At 44.9% G+C, this 18,011-nt stretch overlaps 1 protein-coding gene across 2 annotated transcripts in view; it reads right to left on the bottom strand.

The window, feature by feature from the left end:
* SLC1A4 (solute carrier family 1 member 4) overlaps positions 1–17,486 on the bottom strand; it is a 29,375-nt gene extending 11,889 nt beyond the window's left edge. The window contains exons 1-4 of one of the 2 annotated variants that reach the window (XM_081588319.1): positions 16,693–17,486; positions 4,717–4,759; positions 2,723–2,746; positions 657–847 (exon numbers count right to left, since the gene is read on the bottom strand). In XM_081588319.1, coding sequence (XP_081444445.1) covers positions 657–847; positions 2,723–2,746; positions 4,717–4,759; positions 16,693–17,219 — 785 coding nt within the window. In that variant the 5' untranslated portion in view covers positions 17,220–17,486. Of the gene's footprint in view, positions 1–656; positions 848–2,683; positions 2,747–4,716; positions 4,760–16,692 lie in introns of both variants that reach the window. The other variant, XM_081588318.1, reaches the window with a different exon arrangement.
* Positions 17,487–18,011: the final 525 nt, after the last annotated feature.

The following is an 18,011-nucleotide window of genomic DNA, read 5'->3' on the forward strand; positions in this document are numbered from 1 at the left end:
GAAAAGATAAACTAGTTTCTCAACAACCAACGGGTAGAAACTAAAACCCACACAGTCTGGCTTCAGTAAGACAGCAGGATAAAGCTTACTGAAGCATTGCCACTGGAATTCGTGTGATTTCTGAGAAGTTACTTTGAGAGATCTTGTCAAATTTTTCCTTGTTAGCCAGAAATCAATCTGGTGGTTTTTATTAAATAATTACCCTTTCATTGCTATTATATAAAGAGACATTCATATAAAGACTGTTCCAAGTTTACTTGTACGTATAGGGTAAAGATGGATTTGTTCTCCATGTTGTAAAATACTATAGTAAGGGGCCCTTCTGAAGCTTTAATCTATTCTTTAAAGAGAAATGAGCCTGATTTTATATGGAATTCATTGCCCCACAAGATGTGGCAAGAATGATGGTGGGACTCATCGATAAATCATCAATGATAGAACCCCAGGGGTCACTGTGGGTGACAAGGAAGTAACTAGTAACCACGGCGCATGCCTATTTCTCTGAGATCCTTCAACCCTTGTACCAAGACAGGTCATGGTGCATCATCCACAGAGAGCACTGAGCCAGGTGGCCCCACAGGGGTGACCTAGAACAGCTAAGTGGGGTTCTTTTCTGGATAGCAGGGGAGATGGGGGGGTGGCAGGGTCACACTCACCACATAATCCATGATACGAGCACCATGGTCGCCTCGTTGAAGGCATTGAAAAAACGGATGAGCTCTTCTCCTTCTGAGCCGAGTTTCTTCAGGGCCACTCCTAACACCAGGGCAAAAAGGACCAATCCTAAAATGTTCATCCCTTCAATTTCGGTGCCAATGGGGATCTGTAGGATCAGAGGGGACACAGGGTCTAAGTTTACAACAGATGAGTGAGGACTAAAGAATGCATTTTCTCAGGTCTCCGTCAGACTGAAATAGTGTGCTCAGAAAGAGGAAAGGCTCATATTTCCTCTAATACTCAGTGATTTCACAGATCAAGGGGCTGGAAACTCAAGGGGAGATGGAGTCTCAGGATTTGAGAAGTCAACAAACAGGATTTTTCACCTACTTGTTAACTGTGAAAGCTTTGGAAATGGGCACAGGTTGAAGCAGAAAGTACTGAGCCTCTCCTCACGGGATGTGCTCAGCTAGAGGCTGGACAATCATTTCAAAGGGTTGCTTTTAAATGACAGGGCTTCCCTTGTGGCTCAGTTGGTAAAGAATCTGCCTGCAATGCAGGAGACCTGGGTTCGATCCCTGGGTTGGGAAGATTCCCTGGAGAACGGAAAGGCTACCCACTCCAGTATTCTGGCCTAGAGAATCCCATGGACAGTATAGGCCATGGGGTTGCAAAGAATCGGCCACGACTGAGCGACTTTCACTTCACATCACTTTCACTTCACTTTAAAAGATAAGCTGAAAAGGTCCTTCAGATCAAGAGTCAATGATTGTAGGGAATTCCCTGATGGTCTAGTGATTAGGATTCAGTGCTTTCACTGCTGTAGGCCCCAGTTCAATCCCTGGTCAGGGAACTAAGATCCCCATAAGCCTCAAGGGTGTGGCAAAAAAAAAAAAAGGTCAGTGATTCTAACTTTCCCTACTAATTCTTTGTTGCTAGGTTCTTACCATAGTCTCCTCACTGACAAATTTCAAAAATGATGTTCAGAATCAACATGTATATTTTCAGGATATTCTTTCCTAAATTACCGACTTAAAATGTAAAAATATAATGTGTTCTTTATTTTTTTTCCAGCAGTACTGAATCTCACTACTGTAAGCATATATGTTAGACAAACATTTTATTCCATCACAACACATTATGAAATTCTGAATAGGAAACATGTCAGTGTGGTAAAAACTGACAGAGCATTTTTACCATCATTCTAGTCTGAGCCCTGGTCCTGGCTCTGATATTAAAATAACTTCTCTGAGCTTCAGGTGCTTCGAAGTGAAAGGGGCTAAACTATTAGCTTTCAACACTTTAAAAAAAAATAGAACTTTTTGTTCAATCAAAGACAGGCTGGTAGAGCTCAGAGCCACTTAGCCCTGGGGAGGTATATGGGGGATGGGGGAAGGGCAAAGTTCCTCCTTCTTCCCATGGCAGCTTCATGGCTGGACTAAATAATCCTTGAGATCCCTCGTCCCTTTCAGCTCCAGCATGAATGCTAGGACTTAGCTCAGTGTCTGGTAAACAATAGGGATTCAAGGGACTTCCCTGGTGGTCTAGCGGTTACTCTGTGCTTCAGCTGCAAGGGACTCAAGTTCAATTCCTGGTCAGGGAACTAAGATTCCCACATACCTTGTGGTGTGTCCAAAAAAAAAATAACACACAAACACACACAACAACAAAAGAAACTCAAAAGGTACTCAAAACATACTTATGAATGAATGATGGTTATAGTGAGTTAAACCCCTAAGACAAATTCTATGTGCAAGGGTAGGTTAAACCACCTATTATTTATATTTCAGAAAAACAGAAGGGATGTTACACAATTTTTTTTTAAGAAAGGGGACATTAGTTTCAATTCAATGAAATGGACATCCTAAAGATGGTAAACGGCCCAAACAGCAAATCTAAACTGTGCGATTAAAACCCCAGTCTTCAGTCCTGCTGAGAAAAAAATGAGCATCATGTATGCTCCTTGAGTTCAGAAGCATTATTTGTGTCATAGGATTGTCGTACATGATCTCACAAAAACTCTTACTTTTTCAACGGTTATGTTTCCAGCGCTTGTGTTGTGGATCACCTCTCTGTAGTCAGTTGCATACTGTGAGCGAGAGAAAGAGAAAACCCTGTCAGTTCACAGCGGAAGACCTTTCCCAAGTCCTCCCAAATCCAGAGGACTGCTGGGCCTCTTGCTACTTTGTCATTCTTCCCTCCAGGTCTGCTGGCATTCCTCACTTGCTTGGCCAGACAAGGGCCTCTGAGGACTGTACCAAAGTCACTTAAGACCAGGGCAACATGCTCTCCAGGAGACTGCTGATTATTTAGGAACTCAGGGGAATGGAGAGAATTTCCTCGGTCCCCAGACCTTGGCTTGGAGAAGGTCTGTACAATTTCAAGCTGTTATCTCAAATGGCTGAGATTTCATATTATTTGGAGAACTTTGGTATTCATTCCATGATACTAAAGTTCACTTTTTTGACGTGTCATTTTATTTTCATTCATTTATTTACGCTCCACTCTGTTCCAAAACTTACTTGAGCTTGACTGCTTTTCAGCATCTGTTTCTAATACGCCTTCAGCCCTCCACTCCTCAAAACAAAGGATGGCGGGCAAGATGGTGTTTTTTGGCTGAGTCTTCTGTGAGACCCACTCATCAGAGGGGAACTGTCTTTCCAACTCTGGTCCTGTGGTTGACTTCACACACTTCTGCCTGACACACACAGGTGTCTCCCTGCAGCAGTGTGCACTAACATTTAGGGGACTCTGTTAGATGACATCTTTCCTCACCGTTCTAAGGACATGAGGCTTCTGAACTGTTAAAAAGGGGCCCACTAGGCAGTTCAGACCCAGAGGCCTCTGCTTTGAACCTGCCTTTAAAGACCTCTGGTCTCTCTCAGCTTTGACTTATCAAGCTTTCAGACAGGCAGAGATGATCAGCTGTCCTGTGATTAAGAGTGGCAGGGGATACAAAAGCCACCCCACACCTTCTGTGGCAGGCATGGAAAGCCACGACACTTTTCATTTTTCTCTTATCTTCTATCTCACGTTATACATACAAGCCACAGCTGTATTTATATCCAGGGTTTTTTTGTTTGTTTTTTTTTTAAAGAGCAAGACTGAGTGGAAACTGAAAAGACAGTGCGTGAAAAAGGCAATCAGTTTAGTCCATCTAACCTAGACCTTTATATTCCTTCTCTGTGTAAAGCTTGGCTGTAGGAACATTACATTCAGGGTTGCTAAAATTAGGGGAAAACTAGAAACAGCCATCCACACTGAACTGATTGAGTAAAATTATGACATGTTCATACCACAGCCAATAACTCATGCAGAAGGATGTTTACTGACATGAGAAAATGTTCACAATAAGAGCTGGTTGCCTAACAATATGTGTATACATAATAACAATGTATGTAGTATAATTATTTTAAAATCTTGTGTGCATGTGTGTCTGTGTGCAGGTACACGCACATGTATAGAAAAACATACCAGAAACATGTATAACAAAATGTTAATGGGTAGTTCAAGGTAGTGATTATCGGTGATTTTTATTTCCTTCTATTCTTTTGTACTTTAATTTTTTTTGGAAGGAGCATATATTATATTTATAATCAGAAAAAAAGATAAAAATGCATTTTTTAAAAAAATTCTAGGGAATTCCCCTGGCAGTCTAATGGTTAGGATTTAGCACTTCCACTGCCACGGCCCAGGTTCAATCCCTGGTCTGGGAACTAAGATCCCACAGGCTGTGCAATGTGGCCAAAAAATTTAAAAAGATTAAAAAAATTAAAATTCTAAAATATTTAAGAGCTCCCTAAAACGTGATTTGAGGGTACTATGTGATGTGAAAAGATGCTGGAACTAGTGGGATATTTTGGACAATTTTTTGATTTCTTGTTGTTTTGTTTGTTTTCACTCCAGGGGCCCATCTATAAAAATTTAGGCCAATGATACTAAGTGTTGTTAACACACAACCCTCCTTGTTCCACCTTACCTAACTCTATAGCAGTAATTTATATGCTATAAACATATAACACCCAAAGTTTCCTATTTTTAGCAAAGCATCAAGCTTACCGTCCGGAAAGCTGCAACCACAAGATTTGAAGGAAACAGGTTTCTGTTGGAAAAGAAAGCACTTTGTCAGTATCCTTAAAATCTGTCATTCAACACGTTCACTTTAAGATGCCCACACTTGACAGCCCAACACACAGGGTTTCCTCTCTCCCCACGTCCTGAAGTTATTGCCATCTTCTGCTTGATCCAAGCACTCAACTGTGCCTTGGCTGAAGGGTCACAATAGAGGCTTTGAAGCACTGATCTCTATCTTCATCTCCCTCGTGGTACCCTTGATATTTAGCTGTGTCCAAGCAAACCAGAATAACTGCATCACTTTCCTTTCCCGTAGGGGCTAGGCCCTAGGGCAGTGGTTTTCAGTGGGAAGTGGCGCTGCCAACTCTTGAAATCCAAGAGAATGCTTTGTTGTTACGATAACTGGGGGGCATTCCTGGAACTGGGGGAGTATGTTTGGGCAGAAGTGCCAGGTCCCAGCTATTTGTTCTGCTAAGCGTGGCAAAGTCCTGTGTAATAAGTTGTCTAAAGGCCCTCATACTTCCCAATGTCCTGTACAACACAAAGCTGTAGAGGAAAATCTTATTTATAAATTATTTGAGCTTAAAAACTAACTTCAAAGCAAGGTATTTTTTGTGCAGTTTGAATATACACTGAATTTTCTAGGACTGAAACTCCTGTGTAAAATGTGGGATGATTTTTTTGCTTTGCTTTGTTCAGAATATTTTCAAGAATCATTCACTTTCCGGGAAATCACATTACTAATGAAAAATTGTAGGATCTGGGCCCTTAATCACACATGCTATTAACTGAGTATCAGTCTGAATTTAAAGCTCTCTCATTAATGGTGATTCTAAACTCAGAAGCACGCACCTAACCATTTTGTTTTAGAGCATTCACATCTTGAAATACATTATTTTTACTATGAATTACTTTCCTTCAGTATTTAACTTTTAAAAACTTAACAGTGTAATTTTTTATTTCTATTTTTTAAAATATGTAGTAATCCCTTCTACCTATTTATCCCACCCTCCACCATCACCTCTGGCAACCACCAATCTGGTAGGTTTTTTATATTACAGTTAAGTCATATTGATGTTTGAGATTATGTGTAGGGTAAATTCTATTTATGGATTCCATTTCAGGATGAAGGAAATTATAGAATTTTGTTATAAAAGGAGAGCAATAGAACTGATCCATTTACACTAGATTTTGAAACCAAAACCTTGGCAGGCAAATAGCTTTTATTGAGCCTCCTTTGGGTCAGATTTTGTACAGATGATAGACTGATGTTGAAGCTGAAACTCCAATACTTTGGCCACCTGATGCGAAGAGCTGACTCATTTGAAAAGACCCTGATGCTGGGAAAGATTGAGGGCAGGAGGAGAAGGGGACGACAGAGGATGAGATGGTTGGACGGCATCACCGACTCAATGGACATGGGTTTTGGTGGACTCCGGGAGTTGGTGATGGACAGGGAGGCCTGGTGTGCTGTAGCTCATGGGGTCGCAAAGAGTTGGACACGACTGAGCAACTGAACTGAGAACTGAGTTGTGATATATGAAAATTCCACTGACAATCCATTTTTCTACTGACTTACTATAGTAAGTCTGGAGAGTAAAAGCTCATCCTTTATAATCCATGCCAAACATCCATAAATTCTTACTTCTGTGGATGAGTTATTCACAGTGTTAGAATCTCTAGGCAACTATTTGCATGTATTCAGTTTCAGAGGTCAGCAGGTCTGACTGTAGCCCAGCTTGGCAAGCAGAGTCTAAGAGGCCTCCTGGTAGTCACATTTTTGTGTAATACCCTCCCCTTTAGTGTGTGTGTCATGGTGGAGTGTGGGGGTGGGGGCTATGCCTTGCGTCTAGTCAATAGGATGGCACTAGTAGTAAAGAACCTGTCTGTAAATGCAGGAGATAAAAGAGTTGCAGGTTCAATCCCTGGGTGGGGAAGATCCCATGGCAACCCTCTCCAGTATTCTTGCCTGGAGAATCTCAGGGACAGAGGAATCTGGTGGGCTATATATAGTCCATGGGTCGCAAAGAGTTGGACATGAATGAAGTGACTTAGCATGAATACAAGTACAAACAAAATACATTAAGGGTAATGGGATATCACTCTTGTGATATGGTTACATAAGCTTGTGGATTCTATCTTGCTAGAAGACACTCTTCATTGCTTTCTGGGCTTGCATATTGATGAAACAAGCCGCCATGTCAGAAAGACCCGTATGACAAGACACAGAAGATGATCTCTGGCCAACAGCCAGCTAGGAACAGAGGCTCCCAGTGTGAACCTCAAGGAACTGAATTCTTCCAACAACCATGTGTCCTCAGAGGGGAATCCTTCCTCAGTTTAGCCTTCAGATGAAACCCCAGCTGTGGCCGACACTTTGATTGCAGCCTTTTAAGAGACTCTGAGGCAGAAAGCCCACCTAAGCCATGCTAGGATTCCTGACACTACAGATTCTGTGAGATAATAAATGTGTAACTTTAAGCTGTTAAATGGTGGTAACTTGCTATACAAGAGATAATACACCCACCAACAGGGTTAACGAGACACAAAAATGACTTTGTTAGAACACTCAGGGTGCTTCCAAAAGACAGCCAACAGCTCAGCATTTCCTCACTTGCTTGTCTATGAAACCTGAATTGCTTTCAACATAAAGAATACCCGAAAGTACATGGCTGTATTTAAACAGACAAAATGTGATCTGTTGAATTAACCATTGCAAAATGGTGACCTGAAATTTGATTCCTATTATAAGCATTATTTATTTTAAAAGGAAGGTAGAAACAGACTAGGCATTGGTATTGGTTATTTGTTAATGTATAGATGAATAGCAACTTACTTTTGCCTATGATTTCCATTACAAAGCACCTTTCTCAGTCTTATTTGGTATCTCATTTCCATTTGCTATACTAGTTAGAAGCAAAAACAGGCCCTGAGCCAAGGTTTCGTCCATTCTACATCCACCACAGTAGTTCTCAGACTGAGCTGGCCACCTGCTTCTCTCCCTAAAAGGACAGAGAAGTTAAGGAGAGAGCTGGGATAGAAGCCCTCTACCTTCTCCATGGGGGATGATTTCCCCCACAAATACTTCACATCCTTCAGAAATGAGCAGTTTCCTCACTTGGTGCAAGCACAGCCTTTCCCATAGCCTTGAAACACACTCTCTTCCAAGGGTCACAGACCACTTGTTCAAACCCTACTATCTGGCCAGCCTGGTGTCTTTAGCAAAAGCAATGACCCAATACTGCCTCACCCAGAATGGATCCTAACTCACAACTTCTAGACCAATCTGTTTTCAGAAAATCTACAAAATCCAATGGGAATAGAGGGGTACATTCAATACTAGAGTCAAAACGGCAACTCCAGCCAAAAGAATCAAATTCCTAAGAACATGATGTTGTTCTGGCAGTTTCTTATAAAGTTAAACATACACTTACCATATGACCCAGCATTTCTACTCCTACATATTAGCTAAGAGAAATGAAAACCTATGTCTGTGGAAAGGACCTATATGAATAACAGCATTATTCATAACTGCTTGAAACGGAAATGTCCATTAACTGATGAATGGACAAAGAGCATTACGATAAATCCATACAAAGGAATTCTACTTGAAAAGAAAAAGGAATCAATCACTAAGATACACAGCATGGAGAATCTCAACAACACTGTGCTGAGCAAAAGAAGCCAGACAAAGAAAAGTACATACTGAGTGATTCCATTGCCATGAAACTCTAGAAAAAGCAAAACTAATTCATAGTGATAGAAAGCAAAACTTTCTATCCAAAGCTGCCTGGGGACAGGGATGAAGTGTGGGAACTGCTGAGAAGGGTCATGGGAGACAAAAATGTTCACTGTTTGGATTATGGTAGTGATTAAGTGGTTTATCTATCTGTCAAAACTCATTGAACTGCCCCCCCTGAAATGGGTGCATCTTTTGTATGTAAATCATATCTCAAAATTCCTTAAAAAGTTAGGACAAAAGATACAGTGCTAACTGCAAAGGAGATCTGACAACCAAAAAACATATGCACATTCAATGGGATGACTGAACTTTTTAGATTACACAATTCAGCTCTCAAATATTAATCCCTTGGGAGGAAACGCTGGGGGGGCAATGAGTTGAACCCACAGAATCACTCTCCTTTAGTTCCCCTCGTTGCCACAGGCCAGGAGAAGGAGCGCCCCCTCCCCTACTTGCCCTCCAAGGGGCAAGGGTGTGAGGCTGCAGGAGTAAGGTGCAGGGGTTAGTAGTCAGCTGCCTGTTGCTCTGGCTAAGCCATGAGAAAACCACCATGGGGAAAGAATAAAAGCAAAATACAGCAATACAGCATAACCCAAATAAAAGTACATTGGGTTGATCAGTTGGGGTTGTCATGCCCTGCTAAGCTAAGGAAAAAAAGTCCACATAGTGTGGACTTTGGAATGCCGGGTCAGCCCAAGTTCAGAACCCTGCTGTGCACACACTAAGATGTTTTCCCAAGGCATATGTTATTCTATGACCTCCAGCTAGGTGATAGCCCTTGTACAAGAAAATAACAAATATAGTTTAAAGTAATCAATAAAATGGGAGATGTGACCGGGGACACAGGAGGCTGACTTCATTGTAACACAACAGATACTTTCTGCTTGCCAAGACACTAAATAAAAGTGATGTGGCTCCAAGGAACAGGGCTCTTGACCCAAGAGGTCTTGAGTCCCCCAGTCCCATCTTTAAAACTTTAATTCTGTCTCTAGTTTCTTTTTTCCCAAACTGTGCATTGACCACTTTCGATCCCTACCTGCTGTGCTGGCCGCAGCAGTAAGACAAAACATTTTTCTCGACTCTTCATAGATCCTGCCTTTGGTGTTGTATCTAAAAAATCATTGCCATATCAGAGGTCATCTTATGTGATCTTCCAGGAGTTTTATAGTTAGGCGTTTTACATTTAGATATGTGATACATTCTGAGCTGATTTTTGTGAATGGCACAAAGGCTGTGTTTAGATTCACTTGTTTTGCATGCGGATGTCCAGGTGTTCCAACACCATCTGCTGAAAAGATGATTCTTGTGCCATTCTACTGCCTTTACTCTTTTGTCAAAGACCAGTTGATCATATTTAGGTGGGTTGATTTCTGGGCTCTCCACTCTGTTTCACTGATGTATTTGTCTATTCTTTTGCCAATACCACACTGTCTTGATCACTGTAGCTTTCTTTGTAGTAAGTGTTACAGTCAGGTGTGTCAGTTCTTTGATTTTGTTATCTCTGCACTTTTGTTTCCCCTCTTTCATTGGCTTTTAGACATAGATGCTGCAGTGAACTTGGGCTTTTTCATACTGCCGGGCTCTCCTGTATTGAGGGATCATCTGCTCCATCACACAAGCAGTTTTTCCCCCAGACCTCTGTCTCCAGGCACTTTTCCCAGCCCCTCACATTGACAGAGTAACCTTGGGTGCTTTCAAAATGAGGAATAGGATCTTAGAATGATCAATTTAACCCTTCATTTAGTGTCCAGAGATAGGAATTCACTCTATCTCCCATTCACGTTCCATACAGATCAGCACCTTCCAACAGGACTTTCTGTATTTATGCTGTCCAATATGCTAGTTGTGTGGCGACTGAGCACTTGAACAATGGCAAGTGCTACTTAGAGTCTGAATTTTTAATTTTATTTACATTTAAACTAGTTAACTTTAAATAGTTACTTGTGGCTGGTGAGTTGTACACCTCACCACCCCAGTACAGATTTGATGTTGTAAGATCCACCGTCTGGGAACCAGAAGGATCAAATGCTCCTCAGGCTCACCTCTGCAGAGCACTCAATTTCACTGGGTACTAGTGCGCTTCTAAATACTGAGCTCTTCATTTTATTCAAATTCTCAAATATGTCCTTTTTTCTGTTATTTGATTCTGAGAAATGTTCTGGAATTACATACCAGCTGTATTTCCCAGCTCTAAGGAGCACTCTATAAAAGATGCAATACATTAGACAGAATATAAAAGAGCAGCGTGCATCAGCACTTAAAATGTGGTTTTGTAGAATCTGTGTTTCAGGTTGTCTATGTGGAGGTGGGGGTGTCTATATGTGCATGGTATCATCTAAAATGTATTTCTCATAGTGCATCTAAGTCAAAAACATCTGCAAAAGTGTCAAGACTGTATTACTACATCCATAGACCCGAGTCAGATCAAACTGGGAGAGAATGAATGGACGAGTCTTGCCAGTGCTTTAGGAACATTTGGACACATAGTTTAAGGCAAACAGAAAAACTGGTATGAGCCAAGGCCGAACTGGCGAAAGCAGAACTACTGTGAGTAGTACTGAACATGCTCGTGCAGCTCACATGATAAAAATTTCACAAATGTTCCTTCTTTATACATCTGGTCCTGTTTGTTCTTCTGATTCTATTGTCAAGGATGGTATTCATTTCCCTGTTCCATATGAGAAGAATGTAAAGCAATTTACTTTTGCTTAGGTATATTTTTTTTGTTCCAACAGCATTTCCTTTTATTTAATTTCAAACAGTCGTTAGTGAATTCTGAGTATTTCAAAGACTCTTCAGAACAGGATATGACACTGAATGTACACCTGATAAATATTTATCATCCCTAGTGTTCATTGTTACAGAGTCAGCTAACAGCGGTGTGCACCTTCAGATCTTGGTACCCCCTACAAGGTCAGGAGCAGAGGGAGAGCTGGGGGTGATGGGCCTACACTATGGAGACAGTAGGGGGTGGGGGAGTAACCTACCCTCTTTTTGAGGCCCACATTCAGTTTTAGAGTCCTGCTGGAAAGTCTAATGCCGGGCCCCTGGGGTGGGAGGTATTGGAGGAAACAAGGCTAAGAGGACCACTCATTCTCTGTATCAAGGCCTTCAGCTGTCCCCAAGAGGCTGGGACATGCTAGAATATTAGAGAGACACTCATATACTAACTCTTTCAATCCCTGTAACAAGTCTGGGTAGTAGCTACACTATTATTAACCGCATTTTACAGATAAGGAAACTGAGGTACAAACAGGCTAAATGACTGTCCATACAGCTAGTAAGTGGTAGTGAAAGTGAAGTGAAAGTATCAGTTGCTCAGTCGTGTCTGACTCTTTGAGACCCCCTGACTGTAGCCCACTCCTCTGTCCATGGGATTCTCCAGCAAGAATACTGGAGTGGGTTGCCATGCCCTTCTCCAGGGGATCTTCCCAGCCCAGGGATCGAACCCAGTCTCCCACATTGCAGGTGGATTCTTTACCATCTGAGCCACTAGGAAAGCCCATGGTGGTAAAGCTGTATTCAAATTTGGGTAGCTGACCTCAGTGTCTTTACTTCATCACTATCCACACTGTCTCTCTGGGTTTATGTTCTTTAGGCCTGGCATCAAGCTAAACAAATTAGTTTTAAATTACAAGCTGCCAGTTTCACTGACTAGGTAGGCTGAGAAATCTCCATTAATTTGGATCCACGTTTGATTTGCTAGGAGTCTTCATCTAGCCTACAGAAGGGAGAGACATAGGTCAGATAACCTGCTATGGTCAACATTTAAATAAAAGATTCATCATTCACTCCCTTGACTGTGATCTAGGGACTCATATCAGATCTCAGTCGCTGACAGTTTTCTTCACATCTACTGAAGAAATGCATTCTTTGCAGGCTGAGAGGCCTCATAGTCAGCCAGTTCTTGGGGAAAAAAAAACTAAGGACCTAGAGCCTCCTTCCAGGAGGGGAAAGGCTCCTAGCACTGTCCACTGTTGAGAAAATGAGTGCAAGAAAACCAATAGAGCCTAGAAAACTGGACAACAGGCAAAATCTCAGTTGTCTTTACCAGGCATACAGCAGCCATGGGTACACTTCTGCAAGTCAACGGCCCAGGGCCATTCTCCAGGCTGCCAGTGCAGACGGTGCCTTAGACCCCCTGCCTCCTTGGCACATCAATGTCTCGTTTTCCATTTGAAAACCACAAATATTAGCACTCAGAGGAAGGTTGCCTCAATCCTTTCCATTAACAGGAGAAGAAACCTGAGGTCAGCTTTGGAGACCAGACACATATCATGCAAGGGAAAAAGAAAACAGATGTTGGGAAGGATATGTGAGGATTTCTGCCCCATTTCAGAATGGAAGACTCTTCTGTGTTTAATTTTGATTTTCTCCGTTTCCCAAATGTTCCACATTGTTGATTCTGTTAGTCCAAAACATAGCCACTGTTCACCAGGAGTTTTCTCCAGGCTCCACGTGGTTCCCAATATACCCAAAAAGCTCCATTAACTTCAAGTCATCCTGAGCTCTCCAAACATCCTTTTCTTCCCACCCACTCTTTATTTCAGAGTATGAAAAGAGAGCCGGGCTTCACACGTGGTGCTTGTGGTAAAGAAAGTGCCTGCCAGTGCAGGAGACATAAGAGACACGGGTTTGATCCCAGGGTCGGGAAGATCCCCTGGAGAAGGGAATGGCAACCCACTTCAGTATCTTTGCCTGGAGAATCTCATGGACAGAGGAGCCTAGAGAGCTACAGTCCATGGGATTGCAGAGTCAGACACAACTGAGCCACTTAGCACACACATAAAAAGAGAATCATCCCCATTAACTCATGTGAACCGGAAAAACATCATCACTCATAATCCTGCTCCATTTATAACAAGAGCAGGCATTACTGGGTCAGTCCTATTCTTAGAGCTTTACAAACATAACTCATTCAACCCTCATCACAATCCTAAGAGGCAGGTGCTCTCATGATCACCATTATAAAGATGAGGAAGCCAAGGCACATTTATGGACAGGTCCTAGGACCCACAATCAGTAAGCAGTTAGAGACCAAGAATTCCACAATTGGGTCCCTGAAAACCTGCTTAAAAGTCACTCTGGGTCACATCCAGTAATGAGTGTTGACATTCTCCCAGGTTCCTAAGCATGGCGCTCAGGAAGAAACTGTAACTTTCCCACCTGCCAGCTACTGTCACTGTTCCTTCTCAGCTCTCTAAGGGCCTGCTCTAGCCTCATCCCCACGCCCCAGTCTGCTGTGCTATTTCTAATCCATTGTGCTGGGAAATCACAACACTTGGCAATGGCATTCTGAACTTTCTAAAAGGCTCAATCAGTATCTATTAACTTCATTTCTTTCTGACTTGAAGTTCTATCTTGAAAAAATAAATTAGAAATCATAGCAGAGAGATCCAGTGGGAGTTTGGGGCATCTCCACCATCCAGAAAGATCATGGACTTGAGCAAAGCCTTGGTCACAGCTGAACTAAATCACCTGAGGCTTTTTCCACTCCTTCCAGTTGTGTAAGTTCTAGGCAGTTACTAGGGGGCGGGCCTGCAGGATCACTGCAGGTGATTTGCCTGCAGTCTCATTTCATCACTTGCCCACAAGGCAAAAAGGACTGCATCCTGCTTTTGCCAGGGAACACGCCCGGGGTCACATGAAATCGGCATCCGTGAGGTTTCTTTGAGGGAAGTAATTTTATTTATTTATTTATTTATTTTTTACTTTTTGGCCACACACTGCAGCATGTGGGATCTTAGTTCCCCAACCAGGGATCAAACTCGCACCCCCTGCATTGGAAGGTGGAGTCTTAACCAATGGACCACCGGGGGGGGGGGGAGGGAAATCCCAAGGGAAACAGTTTTAAAGCATTTACCTAGAGGGTCCCCAGACTCAGGAAGCACTTCCACGTGACTCAGGATTCTGTTTCTTCTCATAGGGGCTCAAAGAGAACGTCAGATTCAACCCGCATACTTGCCTTCCTTCACTGAAGGGGCTCAACTCCTCTGCTTACAAGTGAGTGTCATACCCTACCTGGTTCCTGGTCAGCATCTGCATCAGGGCAAACATTTCTGAGATGGGACTAGACCAGCAGCATGGCCTCATTACTATGCTGTGCTGATTTGGGGAAGGAAAGAGTGGGAGAAATAGAGCCCTGAACCAGAGGGGAACCAGACCCATAGTTCTTCTCTCCCTCTTTTGATAAACCACTCTGTGGCCTTGAGCAAATCACTTAATCTGTCTCAGTTTTCTCAGTGGTAAAATAGGGTCGACCACCTACCCTACCTTTATCTGTGAGCTGCTGGATTAAATAAGGTCAGCCGCTGGAAGCATCATGAAACACTACCTACTTCCAACAAGCCATGACAAAGGTTGCCTTGGTCCTTCCCTGTGTTTTCAGCCCAAGTCACTGAGAGTCTACACTTATACTGACCACTAAGTCATGATGCCAGGTCATTCACTTCAGAAGCAGGAGTTGAAGAGACTTGGATCTAAAACTAGAAAACCACGATCAGGAAATAAGTCCCTTCTTGGGCTCGTGGTAATATGGTAACCCCTCACTTCTCCCCCTACACCTTGTTTCTTAGCTATTGCCTCTCTCTTGGGGACAAAAGAGGACTACCAGTCTTCCTATGGGGTACCACCAACACATCAGAACGTCTACACTCCTTGAGCCAACTGATCCCTGCAAAAAAGACTCCTTTAAGCCCACAATCGTGCTCCCTCACTGATACATTGAAGGTAATAAGTCAAAGGCACATGAAACACTACCTACTTCCAACAAGCCCTGATGAAGGCTCACTTAGACCTTCTGTGTTTTCAGCCTGAGCCACTGAGGGTCTGCCCTTACACTGACTGCTAAGCCATGATGCTTAGGGATCAGTGTAAGTGACCACTACTCTCAACCTCAGTAGACTTTTTCAGTACCCACCTAAAAGTCCTCAAACCGTTAACAATCTCTAAAGACCCCAAATAACCAGCTACCAGACACTAGACAAAGGCTATATCGCATCAAAGTTCTAATAGGCCACCTCCACCTATCTTTTTGGTAAGAACTTTTTGGTCCCCCTTATCAGAGAGGTTATGGGTTTGTTTTTTTTTTCAAAGTAAATGCCTTTGACTTTTTGTTGTTGTTATAACTTTAAATGAACACTCTCTCTTAAGTGGCAGACAGTCATCACATTTTCCAGAAGGAGAAATGGAAACAGCAGGAAGTCAAGTCACTTTGCCCAGTGTTTGCTGTTTTTCACAGCCTCAGCAATGAGGAGTTTTGCTTCAGTGACTCAAGACAAAACATATGTCCAAGGCTCTGATTCCAGAATTATTGAAAACCCAGAGGGGGAGCCAGCCAAGCTCTCCCCACTCAACTGAACCTGGTCACATCAGTAAATGCCTCTAGGTTGCCGTTCTCTCATCTGTGAACTCTGGGCTAACGGAGAAACCAAAAGAAGCTGAGGCTTTGGCGAATCCACAAAAACTACACTACATTTCTAGGGATGAAATGCAAGTTTAGAGTCCCCCAAAGCAGGCAAAGTTAACTGAAGATGCTTCTTTCTCCTCCCTCTCTAGAATTCGCATATTCCCACAAATAAAGCCCCTTGAAACTCACAATACTCTACAGTGGTCCTGACTATGCAGGTGGAGCGCAACCTGTCCCAAGCCCCACTGAGAGGCATGTTTCTGGGCAATGAGCCCTGCACAACTAACTCCAGCCTTGTTATTCTTGGGTCTGCTGACAACGCTTCAAAAAACTGCCAGCTTCTTCCCAGCCAAAGGGCTGAAACAGACGCCATAGATTACAGGGGAGAATGGCCCAACGGGCAAAATTTAACCAATGCTCTAAGAAGCTTCTTTGCACCACTGGGGGAGAAAATTAGGTGAGAATATAGGGGCGTGGTTGGAATGTTTTTCCCTAGAGAGGGCAGCCAAAGAGTATAAGTGAAGTACAGGTGAGACCTCTGCCTCTCTCTAGCACACTCCCACCTAACGGTAGGAAGGGTCTTGCTAAAAGATGGAGCCCTGGTCCTTGAAAATGTCCGGTGCAACCCAGCTGACGTTTGCACAGGTGTGGTCAACACGCAAAGTCTGTAGACGTTATTTTGATATTTAAAACTGTTAAAGGCCACCAGCAGCCAGAATGAATATGGGGGCATATGAACTAGAGTGCATTAAAGAGCTGGCGTCTCCCACTGAGGCTCAGAGAGGTGGGGTGATGGTCGCGGGGACATTACCTGGTCAGGTCAAGGAAGGAGTCCACTGTCTCTTTGGGGACCGGTGGGGGCCCCGAATCCTCCAGACCCAGGTCGCTGGATTGAAGGGTCTCCGCGCCAGATCCAGGTTTGATGATGAACGCCAAAGCGACCGCGAGAGCCGAGGCTCCTAGCGTAGTGAGGCCGAAGTAGGCGATGGCGATGCCGCCCAGGCGCCCGAGAGAGCTGGCGTCTAGGGAGGCGGCGCCCGACACCAGGCTGCAGACCACCAGTGGCAGGATGATCATACGCAGCATCCGGAGCAACATCTCGCCCGGAAAGGCCAGGTAGGTGACCTGTGTGCGATTCAGCTTGAGTCCACGCAACGCCGCGCCCAGGCCGGCACCCGCCACCACCCCGGACACCGTGAGCAGCACGAGCCCGTGGCGCCGCAGGAAGGCGGCGCAGCGCCCTGCGCGTCCAGCAGTGGTCCCGGACTCGCCAGTCCCCGCTGCAGGCCCCTCCTGGGCGCTGTCTAGGTAGCCGTTGGTCTCGCTGCTTTTCTCCATGGCGCTGTCCGCGGCTCCGAGCTGGAAGAGGCGGGGGACTCGGGCTCCGGGAAAAGAATCGGCTCTCAATGAATGGATCCCGTGGAGCAGGCGAGGTCCGCTAGCTGTGGCTAGCGGGTTCTCGGAGTCGGCCCGCTGGGGTCCCCCGGCCTTGGCGGTGAAGCAGGTGCGGGAAGGGCCAGACGCGGGAGACAGAACTAGAGCCCGGGCCTGAGTGGGTCGCGCCGCGCCCAGCCTTTCACTGCGGCCACTGGCTGAAGATGATGCAATGAGGGAGCTCGCAGAAGCGGAGAAAAACCCGAGTGCAGAGCGGCCTGGGCCCGCCCCCTTCACACCCACCGCCCCGCCCCCTGAGGCTCCGGCCAATCAGCATCCGAGTGGCGCCGCCGCGCGCCTCGCGCGGGGCTCCAGGCCTCCGGCGCGGGGGGAGGGGCGGCCACGCTGGGGCCGCCGCCTGAAGCCGCCGGGGCGCGGGGCGAGCCGGCTAGTCCTGGCGTCCACAGCCTCTGCGGCCCCGCTAACCGAGGCCGGCTCCCGGCGACCGCGGGGCAGGCCGCGGCCTGAAGGACGGCCCGGGCTCTTCGGCACCTGCCGGGGCCTCTCGGGCCGGCCGGGGTCTGGGCCCTCGCGGCCAGAGGGTCGGGGAGAACGTGGAACGCGGGCGCGTTCCTTGTCCAGGGGATTGGAGGAGGGGTTGCCGGCACCGTGGTACTATCGCTCCAGTGCCGCCCGCCCCTCCTGCGAAGGGGCCTCGCGCGGTGGGGGGTTCCTGGGCGGTCCTCCCACCACATC

This window comes from Giraffa tippelskirchi, chromosome 4 (assembly GCF_054371585.1).
Source record: "Giraffa tippelskirchi isolate mGirTip1 chromosome 4, T2T-mGirTip1v1.2.pri, whole genome shotgun sequence".
Lineage (NCBI taxonomy): Eukaryota > Metazoa > Chordata > Mammalia > Artiodactyla > Giraffidae > Giraffa > Giraffa tippelskirchi.